The sequence below is a fragment of the Eubalaena glacialis genome, chromosome 10 (genome assembly GCF_028564815.1).
Source record: "Eubalaena glacialis isolate mEubGla1 chromosome 10, mEubGla1.1.hap2.+ XY, whole genome shotgun sequence".
Taxonomy (NCBI): domain Eukaryota; kingdom Metazoa; phylum Chordata; class Mammalia; order Artiodactyla; family Balaenidae; genus Eubalaena; species Eubalaena glacialis.
In genome coordinates this window covers 112302253-112324380 of record NC_083725.1, presented here as the reverse complement: position 1 = coordinate 112324380, position 22128 = coordinate 112302253, and the positions used below count along the sequence as shown (strand labels likewise).

At 50.5% G+C, this 22128-nt stretch overlaps 2 protein-coding genes across 3 annotated transcripts in view; one reads left to right on the top strand and one right to left on the bottom strand.

Moving 5' to 3' along the window:
* Nucleotides 1–84: 84 nt before the first annotated feature.
* TKFC (triokinase and FMN cyclase) lies at nucleotides 85–12182 on the bottom strand. Of its 2 annotated transcripts, none has more exons than XM_061201815.1 (18): nucleotides 11883–12182; nucleotides 10607–10717; nucleotides 8444–8633; nucleotides 7372–7482; nucleotides 7116–7297; nucleotides 5753–5831; nucleotides 5365–5454; nucleotides 4556–4590; nucleotides 4395–4479; nucleotides 4216–4305; nucleotides 3187–3303; nucleotides 2728–2847; nucleotides 2418–2555; nucleotides 1544–1650; nucleotides 1336–1439; nucleotides 1189–1222; nucleotides 1000–1086; nucleotides 85–638 (listed from the first exon to the last, which is right to left on the bottom strand). In XM_061201815.1, exons 2-18 carry the CDS (start codon nucleotides 10607–10609, stop codon nucleotides 477–479), a joined length of 1734 nt encoding a protein of 577 aa, XP_061057798.1. In that variant the 5' UTR covers nucleotides 10610–10717; nucleotides 11883–12182; the 3' UTR covers nucleotides 85–476. The 2 variants fall into 2 exon arrangements, with proteins under 2 accessions (XP_061057798.1, XP_061057799.1); XM_061201816.1 differs by having other exon boundaries at nucleotides 11951–12182.
* A 132-nt stretch (nucleotides 12183–12314) lies between these two features.
* The window catches only part of DDB1 (damage specific DNA binding protein 1), a 31530-nt gene continuing 21716 nt past the window's right edge, over nucleotides 12315–22128 (top strand). Inside the window, exons 1-9 of the mRNA XM_061201814.1 lie at nucleotides 12315–12530; nucleotides 13703–13851; nucleotides 14903–15019; nucleotides 15366–15587; nucleotides 17908–18022; nucleotides 18863–18960; nucleotides 19746–19904; nucleotides 21051–21134; nucleotides 21742–21858. Coding sequence (XP_061057797.1) covers nucleotides 12470–12530; nucleotides 13703–13851; nucleotides 14903–15019; nucleotides 15366–15587; nucleotides 17908–18022; nucleotides 18863–18960; nucleotides 19746–19904; nucleotides 21051–21134; nucleotides 21742–21858 — 1122 coding nt within the window. The 5' untranslated portion in view covers nucleotides 12315–12469. The remainder of the gene's footprint in view (nucleotides 12531–13702; nucleotides 13852–14902; nucleotides 15020–15365; nucleotides 15588–17907; nucleotides 18023–18862; nucleotides 18961–19745; nucleotides 19905–21050; nucleotides 21135–21741; nucleotides 21859–22128) is intronic.

Genomic DNA, 22128 nt, shown 5'->3' with positions numbered 1-22128 from the left:
GTCTCAGTCGGGGGCGTTAGTGGGCCCACTTGTTCACACGCTTGGATAAAGGTCCCTTAGAGGAAGCAGCAGCTCTTTTGCTTCAATGTGGTTTATTGGCTTGCTTTTTCACACTCAGTTCAGGTGCAGAAGACCTTTCACAGGGAGTCTTAAAACCAAATTAGCGTTGCCAGTTAAAGATTGTGCTGCCACCTAGGGAAAAGCCTTATCATCGAAGCTCAGAATTGGCTGGGGGCAGAGCCGGGTGACCCTAGGACTCCCCCTTCCCTGAAGAGGGAAAGGTCAGTGACCCACTCTGGGCCTGCAGTTTCTACAGTGGAGGAATTCTGCAGGCTGGTTGAGGAATTCCTGCTGAACTCAGAAGACAGGCCCCGAGGGCAAGAGGTGCGCGGAAGGGCGACAGTTCTAAGGCAGAAATAAGTGACAGTGGCCGCTGGGCATAGCAGTGAGTGAGGCCCTGAGGCCCAGCGAGGCATTCACGCATCCTGGCTCTGCAAGACCTCCAGGATGGCACGGAGAATGGCCGCAGCCGCCACCGCCCCGGGGTCTGGCTGATCCAGGCGCGCAGAGCTGATATAACTGGCTCGTCCAGCTCCAGCTTCCATGTTCCTGGTGGCCTCAGCTGCGGCTTCTGCACTCTGAGGGGTGGGGGTGTGGAGTAGGTTCAAGAAGCAGCCACACCGGGCTTCCTTCCTGCCATGGACCCTGGACCCTTCTGTCCCAGCACCGTCACCAGGGTGGAGAGGTCACATCCCACACACTGCTAGCCAGGCAAGGGGCCACCATTCACCAAGGGCCTGCTATGTCCCAGACCCTGTGTGGGCACCCTACATATCTTTTCAGTCCCGCAGCAACCCTCTGAGGCAGGTGCTCTCCTCCCTTTGTAAAGAAGAAAACTGAGGTACAGAAAGGATATTAACTTGTTCAAGGTCGCATGGAGATGGGAGCCTGGTGGTTCTGAGTCTGTCTCCCTGGGTGGCTGGGCCCAGCCTCACTCACCTTGACTGCCTTGGTCAGGATTTGGAGATTAGCCCCTGGGCTCTTCCAGGCTTGGAGCTCCTGTCCTGCTGCCCACAGAGAATCCAGCTGGACAAGGTGAAGGAGAGGGGCTGAGGACAGGCCCTGCCACTGAGGGTGGCCTGCAGGGCTTCTACGCTCAAAGGGGGAAGGGCTGGGCCAGATACATACCATAGTCCTGTCCCCTGGGGCAGCCTTTCCATACCTGGCAGGGAAGAGAACAAATGAGGCTCCCTGCAGGGAATCACTTTGGGGGTGGGTGACATCAACCACCTCCCCCAGCCCACCCCCGGTCTAAGGCCCAGGTCCCTGGCTCACTTCTGCATGGCCTCCAGGCCGGCATCCATGGCAGCAGACCAGGCTGGAAGGTCAGTCTTGGCCTTGAGCGGCTGGGCCGCCGCAGTCAGGAAAAGGCCATAGAGCTGGGGAGGGCCAGGATGCTGAGCACACGGGGCTGGCCCAGGCCTCTGCCAACCCAGGACCCGTCCATGTCAGCTCTCTGCCCCCGGGGGCTGCCGGCACTCACCGCCCCGGATGAGCCTCCCATCTTCTCCAGTAGCAGGAGGGACAATTTGGAGAGTAGCTGGGCAGGGCTGGCAGGGGGTGGGCCCTCCTTCAGCCACCCCTGAATCGCTGCAGGCAGAGAGAGATGGTGAGGAATTCAGAGACCCACCCTCCCATCTGCCTGGATTCCAACCAAGTACCCAGGCCTCGCTGCCAGCAGGAAGGAATGGGTGCTGGGAGGGGCTGAGGGAACCAACATGAAGAGACTCCCAGGCTCCCTCTATATCCTGCTGCAGTCTGGAGAGGGGTGGGAACAAGTCAGGGACAGGGACCTCGACGGTCACCCAACAGGTGATGATGCTTCCTCACGTCCCTGCTTTTTTTTTGTCTTTTACTGATTTACGTTGATCATGGTTTGTCTCTCCTACCACAACATAAGCCACGAGGGCAGTGATTTTAATCTGCTTTGCCCGCTGTTTTCTCCATAGAGTCGAGGGCAGCACCTGACCTGTGGTTGGCACTAAATACATTTTTCTTGATTCAATGATGCTGGATAATTAAGAACTTTTACCTAGTCTGGTTAGGCTGAGAAAAATAAGAACAGAATGAGTTTCCCTTTAGAATAATCTAAAGTTTTTATTCACTGTAAAATATTACATTTTATTCTGCGATAACAACCTTCCTACATTTGTAGTGTTAGAAGTGTCTCTTTATGACAACAGGTGAAAGGGATGCTAGGTTTTGTGAACGACCTCTCTTGGCAAAATAAAAGTTGCCAACCCCACGTGAGCACTCCAGATGTTTTTGAAATCCTTCTGGTTCATGAAATGCCAAAATGTCACCATCAGTGTGCCACACCACCCCCTCTGCTGCCCCAGGTGGGTCCTGGCACCAACCTCTGGCAGCGCAGCTGTGGGTGGTGCCACAGTCCCCGTCGCCGGCGGCGCGGTCCAGGGCGTTCAGATGTTCCTCCAGGCCCAGGAGGGTGGCGCACACCCGCTCCAACACAAGCACCATCTGCTTCGGGGCTGCGCCTGGAGAGGGAGGACAGTGGGAAGGAGGCCTGCCTGGCCCTTCTCACAGCGGAACGTGACCCATGTGGGAGGTATGGGTGCCAGGGCCCCTCCACGCCCCTCTGCACTCCCTGCACCCTTTAGGCCTCAGGCCAAAGCCCTGGGCCACCCTTCCCAACAGCATGGCTTGTACCTCCTGCAGCAGTGGAATCAGGGGCCTCCAGGGGCTTGGCGGGGGCAGCCCGGCACCGCTTCCGCCCAGTCACCAAGACCTTGGCCACGTTAGGCCAGGCCGAGGCGGTGGTCTCAGCATCTAGGGACAGCAGGATGACTCTCTTAGAGACAGGCTGGCCGGCCAGGGATCAAGTGGGGCCTGGACTCCCCACCTGGTGGCCCAGTTCCCTCCACTGCAACAAGCAAGTACTGAGTGCCTACTGTGTACAAGGGAAAGGGGAGGGTCCCTGGGGGAGGATCCTAATACCAACTCCTTCACAGTCAAGTGAGAGCTGGAGAAGGCTGGGGAAGCCAGAAAGGGCCTCTCCACAGGGTCCTGATTGTCATGGTCAGCCCTGATGGGGTCTCTCCAAGTCCCCTTGGCTCCTTCCAGCTCCAGGGGCCCCTGGCTTCGCTGACCCCAGCTTCCAGGTCTCACCTATCAGTTTCAGGAGGGGCTCATCCACCAGCAGAAGAGTGAGAGAAATGCCAGGCATCTCCAGGGCTGACATGAAGGTGCCCACCAGGGCACGAGCAATCTTCACCCCTCGGCCCTCTGCAGTACCAGAGCATGGAAGTGTGTGAGAAAAGGAGGGAATGACGGGCACTTCCCCCCAGAGCATCAGAGAAAAAAATAGAGTAAGAGAAAAACAAGAACTTTGGGAGTTGGGGTTCTGAGGTCAGTAGGGAGCCGGTCAGATATCCTTGGGGCATCCCTCAGTGATGCCCTGAATGACCACATTCCCTGGAGGTGTCCCTTCTACAGGGGCAGATAAGTAGTCTCAGTTACTGCGTTCTTACCAGGTCCCAAGTACCGTGTTAAGTGTGTTACATAACGTTTAATCCCATTTAATCCTCACAACAACCCTATAAGGCAGGTACTATTATTATCCCCTCTTTACAGACAAGGAAACAGGCTCAAGGCACCCAGCAAGTAAGTGGCAGAGGGACCGTCGTCTAACTTGGGCTTGACAAACGTGTACAGCCCATGCTCTGGACCATTGCAAGATCCTATCTCAGCTGCTTTTCTTTTTCTTTTTTTTTTTTTTTTAATTTCCACCACCACCTCCCCTTCCTAGCTTTTTTTTTTTTTTTAAATTAATTAATTAATTTATTTTTGGCTGTGTTGGGTCTTCGTTTCTGTGGGAGGGCTTTCTCTAGTTGTGGCAAGTGGGGGGCCACTCTTCATCGCTGTGCGCGGGCCTCTCACTGTCGCGGCCTCTCTTGTTGCGGAGCACAGGCTCCAGACGCGCAGGCTCAGTAGTTGTGGCTCACGGGCCCAGTTGCTCCGCGGCATGTGGGATCTTCCCAGACCAGGGCTCGAACCCGCATCCCCTGCACTGGCAGGCAGACTCTCAACCACTGCGCCACCAGGGAAGCCCTCAGCTGCTTTTCTTACATCCAGCTTCAAAGGGTTGGAAGGAAGAAGCTCTGGGGGTCAGGAGGTCCCCTTCAGTGTGGGGCTCACCCAGAGAGCGGACGGCGGCGTCGGCTATGATGCCCAGTTCCAGGAATGACAGGCCACCCAGGTTGTTGACCATCAGCACCACTGAGGAGCCTGTGGGCAGACACGACACCTAGGTGAGACTCTGGGCCCCATTCCCAGAGCGGGAGGAAAGGCTGGGAGACAGTGTGACTGCCCCTCACCGGACTGCACAGGCACGTGGGACATGTTGGAGGAGCTCGTCATGTGGTCCAGCATGAGCTCCACAATCTCGTCGGCGGTCGCCATCTGTCAGAGGGAGCCGGGAGTGAGCTGCGTTGGGGGCCTTGGTCTTGGGCCAACCTTCGCCAGGAAGTCCACCTACCTTTATCCGGTGCACGCCAGCCTCCCCGTGGATCCCTGTGGATAGATGCAAGCACTGCTGACCTGCTCGGGGCCTGGGGATTCGCTCAGTGTGTTCTGGTCAAGGATTTTCTAAGTGCTCAGCACTAGGCTAGGCATGTGGACGTGGGGAGTGCGGGCTGGGGGGAAACCGACAAAATAATGAAAAATACACCATCTCTGGCTTGGTGGTGGAGAGAGCCAGAACTGTACTTTTTTTTTTTTCTAATTTTTTTTTTTTTTTGCTGCCCCGTGCAGCATGTGGGATCCTAGTTCCCCGACCAGGGATCAAACCCACGCCACCTGCACTGGAAGCGCAGAGTGCTAACCACTGGACCGCCAGGGAAGTCCCCTTAACTTTTAACTAGTTAAGTAGCTTAACTAGAGGCAGTCAGAGAGGCCAGCTGAGGCTTCTGCCCATCACTTGGGAAGCACAGGAGAGGAAGAGGGAAGGTTTTGCAGCTGGGGTGGCCTCTGAACGGCTCTTGAAAGAGGGGCTGCATCTTGGCAGGGGCAGGGGTACCTGAGAATGGTGGGAGCACAGGCAAGGAGGTGGGCAAGGCACAGAGCCCCTGTGGCCAGAGCCCTGCGTGTGGAGGGCAAAGCTGGTAGAGATCAGGCATGTTGGGCCAGAAGGGCCTCATGCACCCACTTAAAAATACTAAGACCCCCTAGGCGACGGCTCCACGTGAGGAGAAGGACCAGGTACGTGGCTCCCAGGGCAGAAAACAGGGAAAAACCCAGGGAGCAGGCATGGCTGGACCGGGGAGGGGGCGGAGGTCACAAGCTTACCCAGGCCCAGCTCCACCTCATCGGCTGAGAGCTCAAAGGTGGGTTTGGAACCGGGGACACTGCAGGAGGACAAGCTCACTCCCAGGGTTCCTAAGAGAAATGAGGTATGAAAGGGACGACCGCTGTGCTCTCGGCGTCAGGCAGCAGCAATGCCTCGGAAGCCTCTTCACCGAGACAAGCTGTCAGACTCTTCATCTCAGTGATAGAAGAGAAACCTGGCTCGGGGACCCAAAGCTGCTGTTCTCAGGAGCTCCCGCAGGGAGACCCTCCCTCAGCCCCTGGGGAGTGACTTGGGAGGCCTCCTGTCCTGCTGCCAGGAACCTGCTCCCGGTCCAAGGGGGGCCTCGACCTCCCCTGCCTCCTCCCTGAGCCCTGGGCCGGCACTCACCCATGGCCTTGGCGACCTTGCTCACCCGATCTGTGATCTCCTCCAGCCCCGCACCTGCCTCAGCCAGGGCACCCGCCACCTGCACCCACACAGAGATAGGCCCCCAACAGGAAAGGAGTCACTGTACCACTTGAGGGCAGAAGACAGGCTGGGGCTGAATTTCTAGTTGGGAACAGGGAATCTCTTCATCCTGCCACATCAACCTGGCCCACCATATTTAGGGCACCTGCCAGGAATATTCAAGAATCCCAGAGCCAGAGGAACTTTACAAATGGAGAGATGGGCCCAGAGAGGGGAGATGATTTGTCCAGTGTCACACAGTCAGTTGGTGGCTAGTTTCCCAATTCCTAGCCTACAGTTCTTTCTCCATGGCATATACACCGTGGCTCACTTTACCCACCTACCCACTTTTTCGCCAAGCATCTAGTACGTGCTGAAAAGGGGGAAAGAGACGTCTAAGTCACAGTCCCGACCTTGAAGGAACTCGGTCTGGGAAGGGGTTGGGGAAAGAGACAACACAAACTGAACATGTCATGTGAGGTGGCAAATCCGACGATGGACAGGTGTTATGGGAACACTGAGGAGGGGTCCTAGCGTGCTTGGTGTGGTGGGAGGGAAAACCTCCCAGAGGGAGACGTCAGAGGTGGGCCTCCACAGAACAGTAGGACGTAGCCAGGCCAAAGGGGGGTTGGACAGGGAAAGGATTTTCGAGGCCAACGACTCAGCAGCAGCAAGGCCCCAAAGGTGAGCCACAGCCCAGTGGTACAGGGAACTGGTGTTAATGGAGCACGAGGGGACCACAGGGATGATGGGAGAGGAACTTGAGGGAGGAGGGGCAAGAGTGTGGTGGGCGCCTGACCGAGGAGCCTGGGTTGACTCTGGGAACCCTGGGGGGCTTTCTGTAGGGGAACAACCTGGTCAGATACACATTTTCGAAAGACACCTCTGGGGTGGTGTGGGGAAGAGACGGGGGGGCAGGCAGGAAGCAGGCAGGGGAGCCGGCTGAGGAGGCAGCTGCGGCCACCTGGGTGCGAGCAGATGAGCAGTGAAGCGAGGCTGAGACAGGAAGGGCAGGGCTTGGAGGAGGATGTGTGTCTGGAGGCGCTGGGGAGCAGGGCCACCAGGACGGGGCGATGGTTGCAGGTGGGGAAGGGCAGGGAAGGGGCCGGGAGGATGAATGCCTGGATCCGGGCGGACGTGGTTTTGGGGACGGTGGGGCCCTCCTGGATCAGGGAGTGCTGGGGAAGGAGTGGCTTCTTGGGGGGCGTGGGATAGATGGCTGGAAAGGTCCAGCACCAGGTGCTGCCTGGAGAGACAGGGCTGGGACGGGCTGGCCAGTGGTGTCCCAGGAGGGGACCCTCACCTTGTGTATGAGCACTGTGCCACAGAGCCCACGCCTGCCTGCCTTCTTCAGGACGGTGAAGGCGCTGTCATCCCCGATGACCACCATCTCCACAGGGATGCCCTCCGCCCGGGCCTGCTCCCGGGCCAGGCCAAAATTGAGCCGATCCCCAGTGTAGTTCTTCACGATGAGGAGGGTCCCCACTGCGGGAGCAGTCGGTAGGGCCCCATCAGCACTTGCGCTCCCCACAGCAGCCCCTCCCACATGCCAGGCTTACCTGTGCCTGCCTGGGCCACTGCCCTGATGGCCGCCAGGATGCTGCCCACTGCCGGGGAGGTGAACACGGCTCCCGCAATGACCCCTGTCAGCATCCCCTTCCCTACGAAACCTGAGACAGACAGGTGGGGAGAGGATGTTGGGTGGGGACCTGTCCCTGCAATCCCTGGGGCTCCCCACGCTCCTGGCCTTCATGGTTTGGTGAGCCCTACTGTGCACTTGGTGCAGAAGAGTACCTGCGCTGCTCTCCCCAGATCTATCATCTCCTTGGAGAGGCCTTCCCCGACCTCCCAACTGAAGTAGTCACTCACCCATGCCCAGCTACTCGCTGTCCCTTTACCCTGCTCTCCTGTCTTCACTACCTCACTCACATGATCTGGAATGATCTCTTTCACTTATGTGTTTACCTGGTTTCTGTCTCCCCAAAGGAGAGTAGAAGCTCCATGAGGGCAGGCGCCTTGTCTGTCTGGGTCACTTTTGCACCCCTAGTGGCCAGACAGTGCCAGGCACACAATAGGTGCTCATGAATGTTTGCTGAATGGATGGATGAATTTGCCAGAGAGAAACAGGAAAGATACAGAGGATACAAAGCCTGGTCCCTACTCCTCCCCATGCCCCCATCCCCGAGCTCTCATGGAGAGTTCACATGCCTGGCACTAAACAGGAAACAATCCAGGACTGTCCATGTTGAATGTGAAAATGCACGGTGGGAAGAGGAATACTGCACTAGGCTGGAAAAGTCAGGAAGGCTTCATGGAGGAGGGGACGGCAGGTCAGCTGGGCCTGGGAGGCCAGCAGGATTCACGGAATCACCGACTGTCAGAGCTGGAAAGGCCTGAGAGGTCATTTGGCCCAACCTTGTGCTTTTACAGATGTAGAGACCGAGGCACAGAGAGAGGCCACGACTGGCCCCAGATCACAGCTCAAGGGAGTGGGAGAGCCAGAGCCAGGACTGGGCTCCTGACTCTGGGCCAGCCTCTGTCCTGAACCTCCTAACAGCACCAAAGATCTCCCAGGAGCCCCCCGTCCACTCTGCCCAGAGCCCACTGCCACCTCTGGCCCAGGGTGCTCACCGGCATGGGCGGGCTCATGGCCAGAGCCCCCACCCGACAGTAGTGCCACCTGGCCCTTGAGACTGTCCAGGTCAGAGCGGAGGGCCACACGGTGGCCTTGCAGGAGCTGCAGGTTGGGGTTGCAGGCCACCAGGCCAGCAAGGGCATCATCGGCACAGCCTGCCACCGAGTTCACTAGCTTCTTGGAGGTCTGCGGGAGAGGAGTGGGAGGAGTTTCTGGTAGAGTTGGCAGGGTACCCCCATCCTGCCCAGCCACGTCGCTATGACTAAGACCCCTAGCCCACACCCACCCAGGAACTCCAGGCAACAGTGGTTCCTTGAATTAGGCATCTTTTTATAAGGTGGATGTTCCCATGATTTCTTATTTTGCAACTTCTTATTCAGTAACTAATTTATGGCTTAAATTTATCCTGCAGAATGGTTTTGATACAAAGAAAATGGGGTAACTGGAGTCCCGAGTATAAAAAAATTAATAAAACTGGGGGACTTCCCTGGCGGTCGAGTGGTTAAGACTCCGAGCTTCCACTGCAGGGGGCACAGGTTCGATCCCTGGTCAGGAAACTAAGATCCTGCATGCCGCGCGGTGCGGCCAAAAAAATAAAATAAAATAAATAAAATAAAATAAAATTTAAAACTGGGGCCCAACAGCCTTCTGTCAAAGGAGGAGAAGCTCCAGGTTGGCGCTCCTGTGCCAGGGGAGGGGGCCAGACAGGGCCCACACCCATCTGCTTCCTCTGCAAAATAGGGATTTAATAAACTAGAGTATATGCCCGCTATATAGCAAAAACTGAATGCAAAGGAGCCACTCCCTTCTTCAACCAGCTCTGAAAAGCTGGAGCTAGCTGAATGAGGTCTGTAGACTGTGTGCAGCTTCTGCCTTTGTCCCAAACAGTGAAACTGGTGCCCAATAGGGTCAGAGAGGGCCAGGCTACCAGCACCACCTGGTGGCCTGGGGGAAGCCTGCAGCTGAGCTTTCCCGGAGGCCCCTTCCCCAAGCCTGCCAGAACTCCGTTCCTTCATGCAAACTTTGGCCTTTCCTGGGTCTGGCGGGGCCAGAGCAGTGCCTGTGAGCCACACCTCGTTCTATGTGCTTTTAAGCACATCTCATTTAATCTTCCAACAACCCTATGGAGGAAAATTAGCCCAGTGAAGAAACAGGCAGATTTACATGACTTTGCCCAAGGTCACACAGCCAGCAAGTGTCCAGGTCCACCTAGCTCCAAAGCTGGTTCCATTTTGGCCTTATCATGCTGCTCTCCCCAGGGGCTGAAGGGAGGCTGGGAGTGGCAGAGGTCCTGTCCTAGGGAGGGCACGGGCTTGTGGCTCTCAGAGCCTGCCAGGGACTGGAATACGCAATGAAGTTGAGAGTGGGTCTCAATTCCAAGCCCAGTCTCCAGCACCACGACCCTCCAAGAACGTGCTCCCTCGCCATCCCTGACAGTCTGTCCTGCCTGGGATTTGCAACCATTCCCAAACCAGAGCTAGAGGAGGGCTTGGGGTCCAGTGCCATCCTTGGTTCCCAGTGCCCTGAGGGGATGGAAAAAGAAAGAAAAGTCGACCCGGCAACTATGGGAGGCCCCTAGGACCCTGGTCTGATCAACATCTCACCTTTTAAACTGCAGATGAGGAAAGAGGCTCAGAGAGGTCAAGTCTTTGGTAAAACGTCACACAGCTGGTTGGTGGTAGGCTGAAATTTGAACCCAGGTCTGCCCAGGCCTGTTTTCCTCCAGATCAGTTCTAGAAATGGGCCGGGGGCATGCCCAGGGGCATGCTGAGCCTCCTGCAGTGAGTGTAGATCCCACAAGCCCACACATGCCCAAGGCTCTGGAACAGGCACCAGGTCCTTCTTCACGACTCCTGTGACTGGTAGTGTCTACTACAGAGTAGGCAGCTGTTAATGTTCTAATCTAAAGGCATGACCCAGACCAGGGGCAGATGGGCCCTGGAGGGACTCAGAGGCTGCAGCCACAGGCCTGGCTGGGCCCAGCTGGGAAATGAAGGGAAGTCAGGCCCTGAGACGGAGGATGACCCTCTCTCTTAACCTCAGGAGGCAGCAGCATCTCTTGGTCAGGGAGCAAGGAACTCCAACATGCCCAGGGCTGGCACCCCTACTGCCCCAAGACCATAGTGCCCTTCCTCTGCCCTGGCCCTCATGGGACTCACCATGGTGGGGAGGCTCTGAAGGAAGTTGAGTTCACACCTTCACACTGCTGCTGGAGGATGGGCAATCCCGTGGGTGCTACCGGGCCTGAGCACAGTGGTGGCAAGCAGTATCTGCAGGAGGGGGTAACAACATGAGCTGCTGAAGGCACTTGCAGCCTACTGGCACAATCATGCTTTCAGGGCCCTAGTAATTAGGGAGCTGCCCCAGACTTCGATCCAAGTCCAAACTCTAGAATGTGAGCTAGGGATGGAGAGGAGCATGGGGCTGACCAAGGTTCATGCCTGCACCTGGCTGCCAGAACACTGACTGATCCACGCTGGGCGCACGGCTGCCTTATGCTCAGGAGTGGTGCCCACCTTATCACCAAGCGGCAAAGTTACCCACAGAGTAACTTCATCTATTACACAGGCCTCGCATGCAGTGAATACATTCATACAGATCCTCACACACTTGCTCTTGTCAGTGTTGGGACCACACCAGGAAGGTGACGGCTGAGTCTGACTCCATTTTGCTTTTGGGAAACCGACCCAGAGAGCTCTAGTGATGTGTCCAAGGTCATACTATTAAAAGCCAGGACTCAAACCTATGTTTAGTTTTTCTGCAAATCCCGTGTTCTTTCTACTGATAATTCAGTGCCTCTAAAGCAAGGCAGAAAGTCCCAGATGCGGAAAACCACACAGTAAACCACAATGGCGTTTTAGCTCCTTTCGGTTCAGTCAGGTTCAGAGGTGTCTTGGAGTCATCCAGGGTCTTGGGCTCACTGCATGTGTCTGCAGTGGAAAGAACCCACACCTGCCTCGGCACCTAGCTCTGTCTCTTACTGGGGGATCTTGGATAAACCAGTTCCCCTGAGGCTCAGCTTCCTCATCTGTAAAATGGGGGTTGCCTCCTCTGTGGCCTTGCAGTAGGTGCTTCAAGCCACGTGGTTCTCCTCCTACTCCTTGCAGGGCCTGTCTGATGTGGAGTGGCTTGGAAGTTGCAGGGCTAACTGACTGCTTTCCTGGGTCACTAAGGTTCTCACCAGGGAATTTTTGGTTTTGTGTTTGAGGTCAGAATTTGCACAGCCACGGGGGGACTAATTGTGTTGGGCAAGTGGCCTGCTGGGCCCTTGAAACACAAAGTCTCAAACACAAACACAAGTTCAGAGGGGAGAGGGGAGAGCCTAAGTGCCTCCCCCCGCGCATGCCAGGTGAAGCGGAGTGATCGGTCAATCTAGGGTCAGGGCACGGTTGGGTTTAGAGGTACTGGGAAAGCTAGGGGAAGGGAGGTACAAACCTCGGTTCTAGTCTGGGAGGTGCACAAATTGATGTCACCTTCCTCCCCTCTCTAGGCCTCTGTAGTACCTTCCGGTTCCAAAAGGGGGAACAACCCCGAAGGCTCCTGGAGCAAGGAAGATGGAGTGGACGGGGTCTGGGAAAGGGCGAGGGGCGCGGACTAGGGATGAGGTCGGCGGGTCAGCTCCGGAGGAGGAGGAGGCGTCGGCGCACCTCCGCGACCAGCTCTCGCCCGCGTCCACCACCTCAGAAACCGCCGCTACTTCCCAAAGACCCGACAGGGCGCCCTCATCCGGGTACTCCAAGCTCGTGTAGAAGATGGGCGGGGCCTCTGGGGGGCGGGGCCTCTGGGGGGCGGGGCCTCCCTTGGTTGGCCGCCTCGGCGCCTTGAGTCCTCCAAGAGGCCAGGTGAGCCCGTCCCGTGATGCCCCGCGCCCCGGCCGCTCTGGCCTGCAACGTGTCTCTGGGGCGGAGACAGCGGCGGTGGAGTTCGCTGCGCGCGGGGTGGGGGGGCTCCCTGTCTGTTTGCTCGTGTCCGTCTATTTTTTCGTTTCGCCTGAGTCCCGCTGGGCTGCCCCAGGTCTCGACATGTCGTACAACTACGTGGTAACGGCACAGAAGCCCACCGCCGTGAACGGCTGCGTGACCGGTGAGGCTGCCAGGGCAGGAGACCCCGGTGACGGAGGGAGCTGGGGGGAACCGAGGCCTAGGGAGGCCCGCGGCCCCCGGGTTGCCGCCAGGACCGGGCCCAGGGAATGGAAGGCGCTGGCGGCCGAGGGACCTCCCACAGCCCACGGCTTAAAAGAAGCTGTCTCAACACGCGCCTTTGGGGGAGTAAAAGCTCCTCTTGAGGGTCCCCTTTCGTTCTCGGAGGTCACTTGGCCTCGAGGACAGGGACGCGCCCAGCGGGACAGAGAGTGGAGTGTGAGTTGTTTGTGCGGTGTTGCTTGGGCCGCGAGATTGGCCTCGTGTGGTTAGGGGGGAAGGGGCGGTGATGATGGCGACTTTGGGGCAAGAGCCTGGGAGGTGCAGGAGGTGGAGGGATGTGAGGAATGTCCGTACTCACCCGAAAGAGAGGAGTCCGCTTTGCCTGGGGCTGTTGTTTACAAGAGGGAGCTGTTGGAGAAGAGGGTTTAGAATGGCCCAGCCCAGTGCTGGGTTTGCCTTGTTTGTTTATGCAAGAATTGTTAAGGACGCAAATGTCCAGAACCCGGGAATAATCATCTTGAACCAAGTTCTCAACAGAATATGAAGCCTTCAAACTTGTATTTTTATGTAAATCCGAATCACGATTCCAAAAGAAAACTGTTGTTGGAGAGTTGGAGGCTCTGAAGGAGTGTGGATGGGGTTTTGGTAGACTGCTGGGAGGGCAAGAGGTGCAAACAAAACAAGGTTTTAAGATAAAGCTCTGAGAATTCTCTTGGTTTGATCTAGTCTGTTTGGTAAAGATTTTGTGAAAATTCAAATTTGGACTGAATAGGGAGGAACACTTTCTCCAGCATCCCTTAATTAGAGTATGAGTCGGCCACTGCGATAGGAAAAGTGAAATTCGACGGCACAGAGCCATCTGAAGGGTTTTCACAGTCATTGGCAGTTGAAGGACATGCTACTCTTAGGCCCAGTCCAGTTTCTTAATCTGATGAGGGAAGTAGCGTTCTTGAATGTGTGAAGTGAGACTGAGGATTTGGTGAGAAGGGAGTGAATGGAGGGAACCGGAGAAATATGTGAAGTAAATCGAGAATTCAGGAGGTTTTAGGTAGAAGTGATAGGATCACTTAGATAGTGCTTTGGCTTTAAAAATTAGAGGATCTGTTCTTTCAGGACACTTTACTTCAGCTGAAGACTTGAACCTGTTGATTGCCAAAAATACGAGATTAGAGATCTATGTGGTCACTGCTGAGGGGCTTCGGCCCGTCAAAGAGGTGGGCATGTATGGGAAGATTGCTGTCATGGAGCTTTTCAGGCCCAAGGTAAGAGCTCTGGGTTGGTTGGTCACAGCAACAAAGGGAGAACTATTAGTTGTAGTCGGGTTTACGTTGTTTTATGTCACTGCTTGCTTAGGATGGGTGCAATATTATGGCTTAGGAGAGAAACTCTTCTCTTTTTGAATGGCAGATTTCAATTTATATTCTTATTTTAAAAGCTTCCAAGAAATAGAAAGAGAGATTTGCTAGGGAAAAATTTATCAAGTTGACTTTTTTTTTTTTTATCAAGTTGACTTTTTAGAAGGGAATATTAAAGCAGTTTGAAATGTGGGTCACCATCCTGTGGGTCATCATAATGATTCAGAGAGTAGGCTCTAGAGTTAGGGCAGTACTGGCTTTATTCCTTATTAAGTCTAATTTTGGGTGTCATCTAACCTTTCAGAGCCTTATTTCCCCATCTGCAAAATGGGGATAACAGTATCTAGTCCTCTGGGTTATTGTCAAGATTAAGTGATTCAGTAACAGGACGTAGCACATAACAAGCATTCACTGTTAACACATCATCAAATTATTATTGTTATTATAATTCGACTGTTTCCATCTGTAAGTGAATCTGATGGGGAAGCAGTGGGTTCAAAATTTAAATTATAACCCTTTGAACAAAATACTTTGTTGGGGTCTGTGTTAATAAGTAAGAGAGACTTTGTAGATGCACTTCAGCTTCCTTTGTTCACATTTTTTTTTCTTTTTCCAAGTACTTGGAGGGGATTAGAGGAGGCATTACATTCATCTTTCAGAATTTGAATGGAGTATTGAGATTAGCTGACGTGGAACTAGATGAATACATTATATGTAGAGCAGAGATGAAGAATCATGAAAGTGGACTAGATGTTTACCAGCTTCAGTTCTGGCCTTTCTGTACACACCCTTAGGGTGTGTGCGTAACTAATGTGTGTTACATACTTACCATGGGGTTTTTTCAGGGAGAAAAGAAAATTCTTGAAGAATTTAATATGCTTAAAGAATGATTAAAGGCTAGACAAGTATTCCTGTTTTCAAAAGAAACCTCTTTTGATAGTATGATGTTGGTTTCCAGGGGGAGAGCAAGGACCTACTGTTTATCCTGACAGCTAAGTACAATGCCTGCATCTTGGAGTATAAGCAGAGTGGCGAGAGCATTGACATCATAACGCGAGCACATGGCAATGTCCAGGTGAGGTGGCTGCTTCAGGCTGATGAGAGTTTTCCAGGTAGGGTTGTCATGATTTGGTGAAGAAAATTGTAGTGCTGGGGCAGCTCTTTCTGTGTGATCAGAGAAACAAGGGGAAAACACTAAGGACTTCTGTAGCTTACTCAGAGTCCAAGGGAGAAGGTAATAATTCACTGAGATTCAGTGTTTTGCAAAAAGGCGTACACTGGCATTTGGGCGTCCTGACATGTCAAAAAGACGCCACTAGTTTTACTGCCACTCTTAAAATCATCCTGGGAAGGTGGTGCCCAGCGTTCTCTGTTACTCTAGGTGTTTGAGGTTCTTCCCTAACCCCAGTTTTATTTCTCAGGACCGAATTGGCCGCCCCTCAGAGACGGGCATTATTGGCATCATTGACCCCGAGTGCCGAATGATTGGCCTGCGACTCTATGATGGCCTTTTCAAGGTTATTCCACTAGACCGGGACAATAAAGAGCTCAAGGCCTTTAACATCCGTCTGGAGGAGTTGCATGTTATTGACGTCAAGTTCCTATATGGTTGCCAAGCACCTACCATCTGCTTTGTCTACCAGGTACTGGAGCAGGAGGAGAGAGGGAGAAGCTGTATGGTTTGGCACAGTGGGAGTTCATTTTTGCTAATCAGAATGTCTGGATGTCATGGTAGGGTAGGCAGAAGTGTTTAATGTATTTGTCCTGAAGTGTTTTGAATGATATAATTAATATGTGTCAGGTTTTGGTTGCACCTTGAGAGAAGAAGTACTTATCGTGGAGGCAGGAAGCAGTCTGGGGCCTGTAGCAGGCTTTAATCCTGAGATTACTCTCTGGTTGTGGGCCTTGGAGATTTTATAGGGTGACCCAGTTTATACTTTGTCTCTTATTGGCATGCTAGGGGATTATTAAAACTTAGCTGTAAAGAAATGATCTGGAAATTCCCTTACAAGCAATGAGAAAATGTCTTGGGGATGCTTTATGTGTCTTCCAAGAAGAGGTACATTTTGATCAGCACTCACTTTCTGGTGACCGCTGGCTCTTGACTTCTATTTTAGTCTGTGCCTAAAACTTTCGTAGAGCTGATCCTGGGCAGCTGTTCTCTGGGCTAGATCTGTTGAGGGGGTGTGGGGTGGGGGCAGGGTGGCAGAGCACCAGATTAATATGCTTGTATCTTGGTAATATCTCAGCCTTTTAACAAAGGGTCATACAGTATGAGGTTATTTCACTAGCATGTGGTTGAATAAATGATGGAAGAAAGCTTAGTCCAAATCTAAGTACTGTAGTACTGTGTGTGGGCATGTAAACACTTTTTAAACACTGTGTTAAGTATTGGAAATGCTGATGTATTTTTGTGTATTTCGTAGTGTCACAGTAAGTGCTGTAGTTTTGAGGCTGGTTGATATAAAGTTCATTTGAATAGGTTGAAACCAGTTTAGGAGATTTTGTTTAATCTTATTTACAATACATTAAATATCAGGTCTGAAATAATAACTTGGAATCTCTCTCACTTCTTCAGTTTTGTAAATATCAGGTCATTAAAACATTGATGTTGGTTATTCAAGGCTGACTCTGTGCAGCCTCAGGGCTATGGGTTGTGAATGATCTTCATTTCCGTATGTGTGTCTCAGAGGCCCAAATCCAAACCCCAACTTGAATTTATGGTGAAGTTGAGTCTTACCCCTGATCATTGATGGGAAAATCTTTTCATCAACTAAAAATGAGTTTTTCTCCTGTTTTGTGCCCAAAGGTCAATTTGAAAAATACCACGTGAGGGAGTTCCTTGGTGGTCTAGTGGTTAGGATTCAGCGCTTTCACTGCTGTGGCCCGGGTTCAATCCCTGGTGGGGGAACTGAGATCCGTCAAGCCACGTGGTGTGGCCAAAATTTAAAAAAAAAAAAAGAAGGAAAATACCATGTGAAAGGTAGTCATGCAGAGTGCTTCAGGAGCTGTAACAATGATGAAGATGTGGGCCCTGCCCTGAAACACACTGTCGGATTCCTTCCATAACTTCTTAGAGCTTGGTCTGGCCTTTGATGAGGCCACCCTCCACTGGCCCCATGCCGGCTCTTTTAGTGTCTTAAAGGTGTCTTTGATAGCTCCAGGTCTGAAGTGAGTCATGATTCAAAAAAAGGAGGGGAAGATGGTGTTGACAGTGTCAGGATTGGAGGTTTCTACTGACTTTAGAGGAGCAGCACGCTCTGTTCTTTACCGTCACCCTATCGGAATGCATCTGAGAATTGGATCAAACGGATTTGTTTTTTAGACTGTAATTGATTTTTATTTTTATTTTATTTTTAAAAAATTTTTGTTGGAGTATAGCTGCTTTACAGTGTTGTGTTAGTTTGTACTGTACGGCACAGTGCATCAGCTATACGTGTACATATATCCCCTCTTTTTTGAACTTGCTTCCCATTTATGTCACCACAGAGCATTGAGTAGAGTTCCCTGTGCTATACAGTAGGTTCTCATTTGTATCAAACAAATTTTAAAAATTTGTTAGATGTGTTTCACTTCTCAGTGTGTTTGTTTTTCCTCTTTAGCTATTTTATAAGTTCCTTGAAGATAAGGACCAGAGAATATATATATATCTTATATATGTATGTATACACACACAAATGTACACATATGTACATTATATCTCTGTAGTGGTTAGTACAGCGTGACAAGTTCATTTTTCTAATTTTTAAATCTCTCTTTGTTGGTTCAATTGTTAGAAACAGTTGGCCTCAGCCACAGTCTACCCAGACTATCACAAGCTCAGCTGGTGGCCGTTAGCATGCTGATGGATAAGGTTGGGAAGGCTGGCGTGACAGGAGTGTCAAGATGCTGTGCCTTTCAGGGCCCCTCTCCAGCCCAGGGCACCCTTCGTAGGGACTAACGATTCTACCTTTCCTCACCTAGGACCCTCAGGGGAGGCACGTAAAAACCTATGAGGTGTCTCTCCGAGAGAAGGAGTTCAATAAGGGCCCTTGGAAACAAGAAAACGTAGAAGCTGAAGCTTCCATGGTGATTGCAGGTTTGTTGGGGGATTTGGGAAATTTGCCTCTGCCCCACTTCTGGGCCAGTTCCCTATTGCTCCTTCCTCACTTTCTCTGCCCTTCATCTCAGCGCTCCAGTGCTGTTGAGCACATGCATTGTTCAGCCCTCCCTTATGTCTCCTATCTGTAAATGTGCTTCTCTTTGTTTTTTGCATTTCTGTCTTTGGGATTGTCTTGTTTTTTACCCTTACCCCAAAAGTATAACTTTCCTTTATTTGGGGTGGTGAGGTTAACTAAAACAATGAGATTGATTTGCAGAGTGGCATATGGAAGTTAGTCTCATTATTTTATTGTTGGGCAAAAATTAAAAAAAACTGAAGGGGACCAATAGAGCTTATTTTATCTGGCTCCTTTATTTCATAGATGAGGAAACAAGGCCGAGGGACTTGCCCATGCCTGTGCCTCACTGACAAAGCCTAGGCTGGAATCCAGACATCTTTGCTCTTTATCCTATATTCTTCCCCTAACACTGTTGTGTGTTTCACCTAGTAGAGAAGTTTTAAAACTATTAAGTGCAAATTGGCTCTTCTATATGGTAGCCCTGATAATGGGGGAAATGAACCTAAGGAACAAGGAAAAAAATCTCAGAAACTCCGAAAGAGTGGCAATAAAAATACGACCAGGAGTACAGAGTGGGCAGCCTACAATTTCTAAGACAGTAATCTCAGAAAAAGGTTATCATGTTCCCTGGACTTTGATGTCTAAAAAATGATTATCTTCAAGTTTGCCTCAGAGATAACTGGATCAGTGCCCTTGCTGCCTCAGGGTTTGGCAGGTCCCAAATGCTGAGCATTTTAATGCTACTCTTTCTCCTGCAGTCCCGGAGCCTTTTGGAGGCGCCATCATCATTGGACAGGAATCAATCACCTATCACAACGGTGACAAATATCTGGCGATTGCCCCTCCCATCATTAAGGTGAGCAGCATTCTTCTCCCTTTTTCTTCTTTCTGTTTGTTCCCCCCCTTCCTTTCCCCACCATTTGTCAGAAGGGGATTCAGAGTTATCTGTCACATTATTCACTATGTATATAAGATGTTGTGTTGGTCATTGGGAATACAAAGAGATTGGCTTGGTGTTGCTTACAAAGAGCTTGCTTGCTAACTAAGGGAGAGAAATAATAATCAAAATTTGGTTTATCCTTTCCATTCATTGGGGCAATTTGAAGAACGGAAAAATTTCGGGAATTCTAATGAATGTTAATGTTTTTAGAGCTCAAATCAGGTAAATAATATAGTGAAAAATTTATATAGACTTAAAAAATTAGTCATAAAAAATTTCACCTTAAAATTTCAAGTCATAGAAATGAAGGCTTAAAAGCTTAATTATATTTTCTTTTTTGAGGATAAATAACAAAATCTGTGGTAGTATTCATGGTAGGAGGTAATTAGTGTTAGTGAGGATAAATAACAAAATCTGTGGTAGCATGCATAGTCCAGTCAATACTTACAGCTGCCTCCTCTTTTATGTATTTGTTTTCCAGTAAAATAATATGTGAGTAAACATTTAAAGTATGTTGAGCTCCTCAGAACATTGTCTTCAAAATAAAACGTCCTCATTTTTGATCACACATGTAATGTGAGCTGAGTGGATTCCTTGCTCATGAAGTGGCTGGGTTTGGTAAAGGGAATGGTCTGCTAGGGTTTATTCTCTGGTTGTGGAGGACGCTTAATCTCTAATGACTGTGTCTTCCCTCTTGGCAGCAAAGCACAATTGTGTGTCACAATCGCGTGGACCCCAATGGCTCCCGCTATCTGCTGGGAGACATGGAAGGACGGCTCTTCATGCTGCTTTTGGAGAAGGAGGAACAGATGGATGGCACCGTCACTCTCAAGGATCTCCGAGTGGAACTCCTTGGGGAGGTAGGCCCTGTCCCTACTCTTCTACATTCTCCTCAGTGCCTAGTGACCCCAGATGTGTGGTCCCAAACTGCAACTGGGAATTATATTACTTAACACCCAACAACAAATGCTCAGTCCTGCCGTGGAAGTTGGTTTTTGAATGAGTAGATTCTAGAGACTCTCACAGGCAGTGGGGTACTACCTCCAGTATTAAAAAAAAGAGAAACAAAAAGGATACACTGTAGAATTAAAGGTTAATCTAAGGCTGATTCTCAGTTATGGGGGGACGTTCTAAAAAAGTATTGTTACGAACAATGTAGCAAATATTAGAGGTATCTAGCTATTTTGAGGAGACTGGAGCTGTTGGGATTAAAATGATCATTTGGAGCAGGCACCTGCAAGACAAATTATTGATTTTTCTGACTATAGGGATGTGATAAATGAAAAGTCACAAACTTCAGAGATTTAGGAATGATTGTTTTTTTTTTTTTTTTTTTTTTTTCACATGAAACATTTTATTTTGCATTTTTGTGCATACTACTAAACTATTTTGTGCCAGTAAAATGTCATTAAATGCTTTATTTTGTCAAGAATTGCTTCTTTCAATAATTATACACTTACAGTATTCAATATAATAAAAGCCGTGAAAGATAGCTAGGATTGTCCTAACACCAACGAGGATGTGAAGATTCATCAAAATTAAGCAACTTTCGCAGAGTATCATCTGGGGAAGACTCTTTTCTGGGAACTATTAGATAATCAATTGTAAAAAATGTTTAAAGACTATCCAAAGAAACTTTAAACTGGAAGTGGTAACAAGTGTTTCTCTGTCATATATGGCATTATTTTTTTTTTTTTTTTTTAAACATCTTTATTGAAGTATAATTGCTTTACAATGGTGTGCTAGCTTCTGCTTTACAACAAAGTGAATCAGTTACACATATACATATGTTGCCATATCTCTTCCCTCTTGCATCTCCCTCCCTCCCACCCTCCCTAGGAATGATTGTTGAGTGTGACCTGGGGATTTGAAATGGAGAATTGTTTTGGGAATCATGACTGCAGGCGTGATTTTTCTCAGCACATGTCTGAGAGGTGGGTAGGACGGTGTCTGGATCCCACGTGAAGTCCATTCTCATGTCTTTCATGCCCTTGATTTTCTTTTAGACCTCTATTGCTGAGTGTTTGACATACCTTGATAACGGCGTTGTGTTTGTCGGGTCTCGCCTTGGTGACTCCCAGCTTGTGAAGGTGAGAAGACATTTTCTTCTTTCTGGCTTCTTTTTTGCAGTCTTCACTGCTTCTTCATTAAGTTCTTTCTGTGTTTAGTACCTCTCAGAGTTTCTTCAGTTCATGCATATGCCTACTATCCACCTTTCTATTTGGTTGATTTAGCATCCCACCCTGACTAGCTCTTTGTCCTAAATGTTCATTCAACAAATATGCCAGGCAAGGTGCTAGGTACTATGGATACAATGATGAACAAGAACTAGCTTCTACCTTCAAATAGGTCATAGTCTAATGTATTTGATCCCCTCTAGAATATGAGAATTTGAACCTTCTCTGCAGAAGAATGCATGCAAACATTTTACATTAATTTCCAGCTGTTCCTCTGAAATCCATCCATGGGATGCCAGATTAGCAATCCCTGGCTGGTTAGTGGGTCACCTGTAGCATAACCATGTTCCTTAACAGTTCCCTTCTAGAAGCATCCAGTAGAGCATAAGAAGCATCCGTAAGAGCATAAGATCTTAGAGCATAAGAAGATCTACTAGGGTTGAGTTTCTTTTGGATGATAACTCTCTCTTTAGGGTGGGTCTGGAGCATTCTAGGACTAGCATTGTTCTTTCTTTTTCAGCTCAATGTTGACAGCAACGAACAAGGCTCCTACGTAGTGGCCATGGAAACCTTTACCAATTTAGGACCCATTGTGGACATGTGTGTGGTGGACCTGGAGAGGCAGGGGCAGGGACAGGTAAGGGGGTCATCCTGGAAAGGGATAGTTGGTATGCCCACTCAAACTGTGTCCTCCTCGGTCTGCTTAGCTAGAAGGGGTAGTGTGCACTGCAGATAACTTTTAAGAGCCTCACTCACTAATTCCAATGATGTGAGGATAACTACCATTTATTGAGTGCCTATCTTGGTCTGCCAGGCACTTTACATACATTATCTATGATCACACAAGCACTGTGTTAGATTGGGATTCTTGGCCATTTCAGAAGTGAGGAAACTTAAGGCTGAGGAG

Excerpts from the sequence above, each read along its gene's own strand:
- TKFC (XM_061201815.1), bottom strand. Across the intron at positions 4,480-4,555 it reads CTGGCGTGCACCGGATAAAG|ATGGCGACCGCCGACGAGAT; the intron begins GTAGGTGGACTT and ends TCCCTCTGACAG. Across the intron at positions 1,087-1,188 it reads CCCCAGGGGACAGGACTATG|CTGGATTCTCTGTGGGCAGC; the intron begins GTATGTATCTGG and ends CACCTTGTCCAG.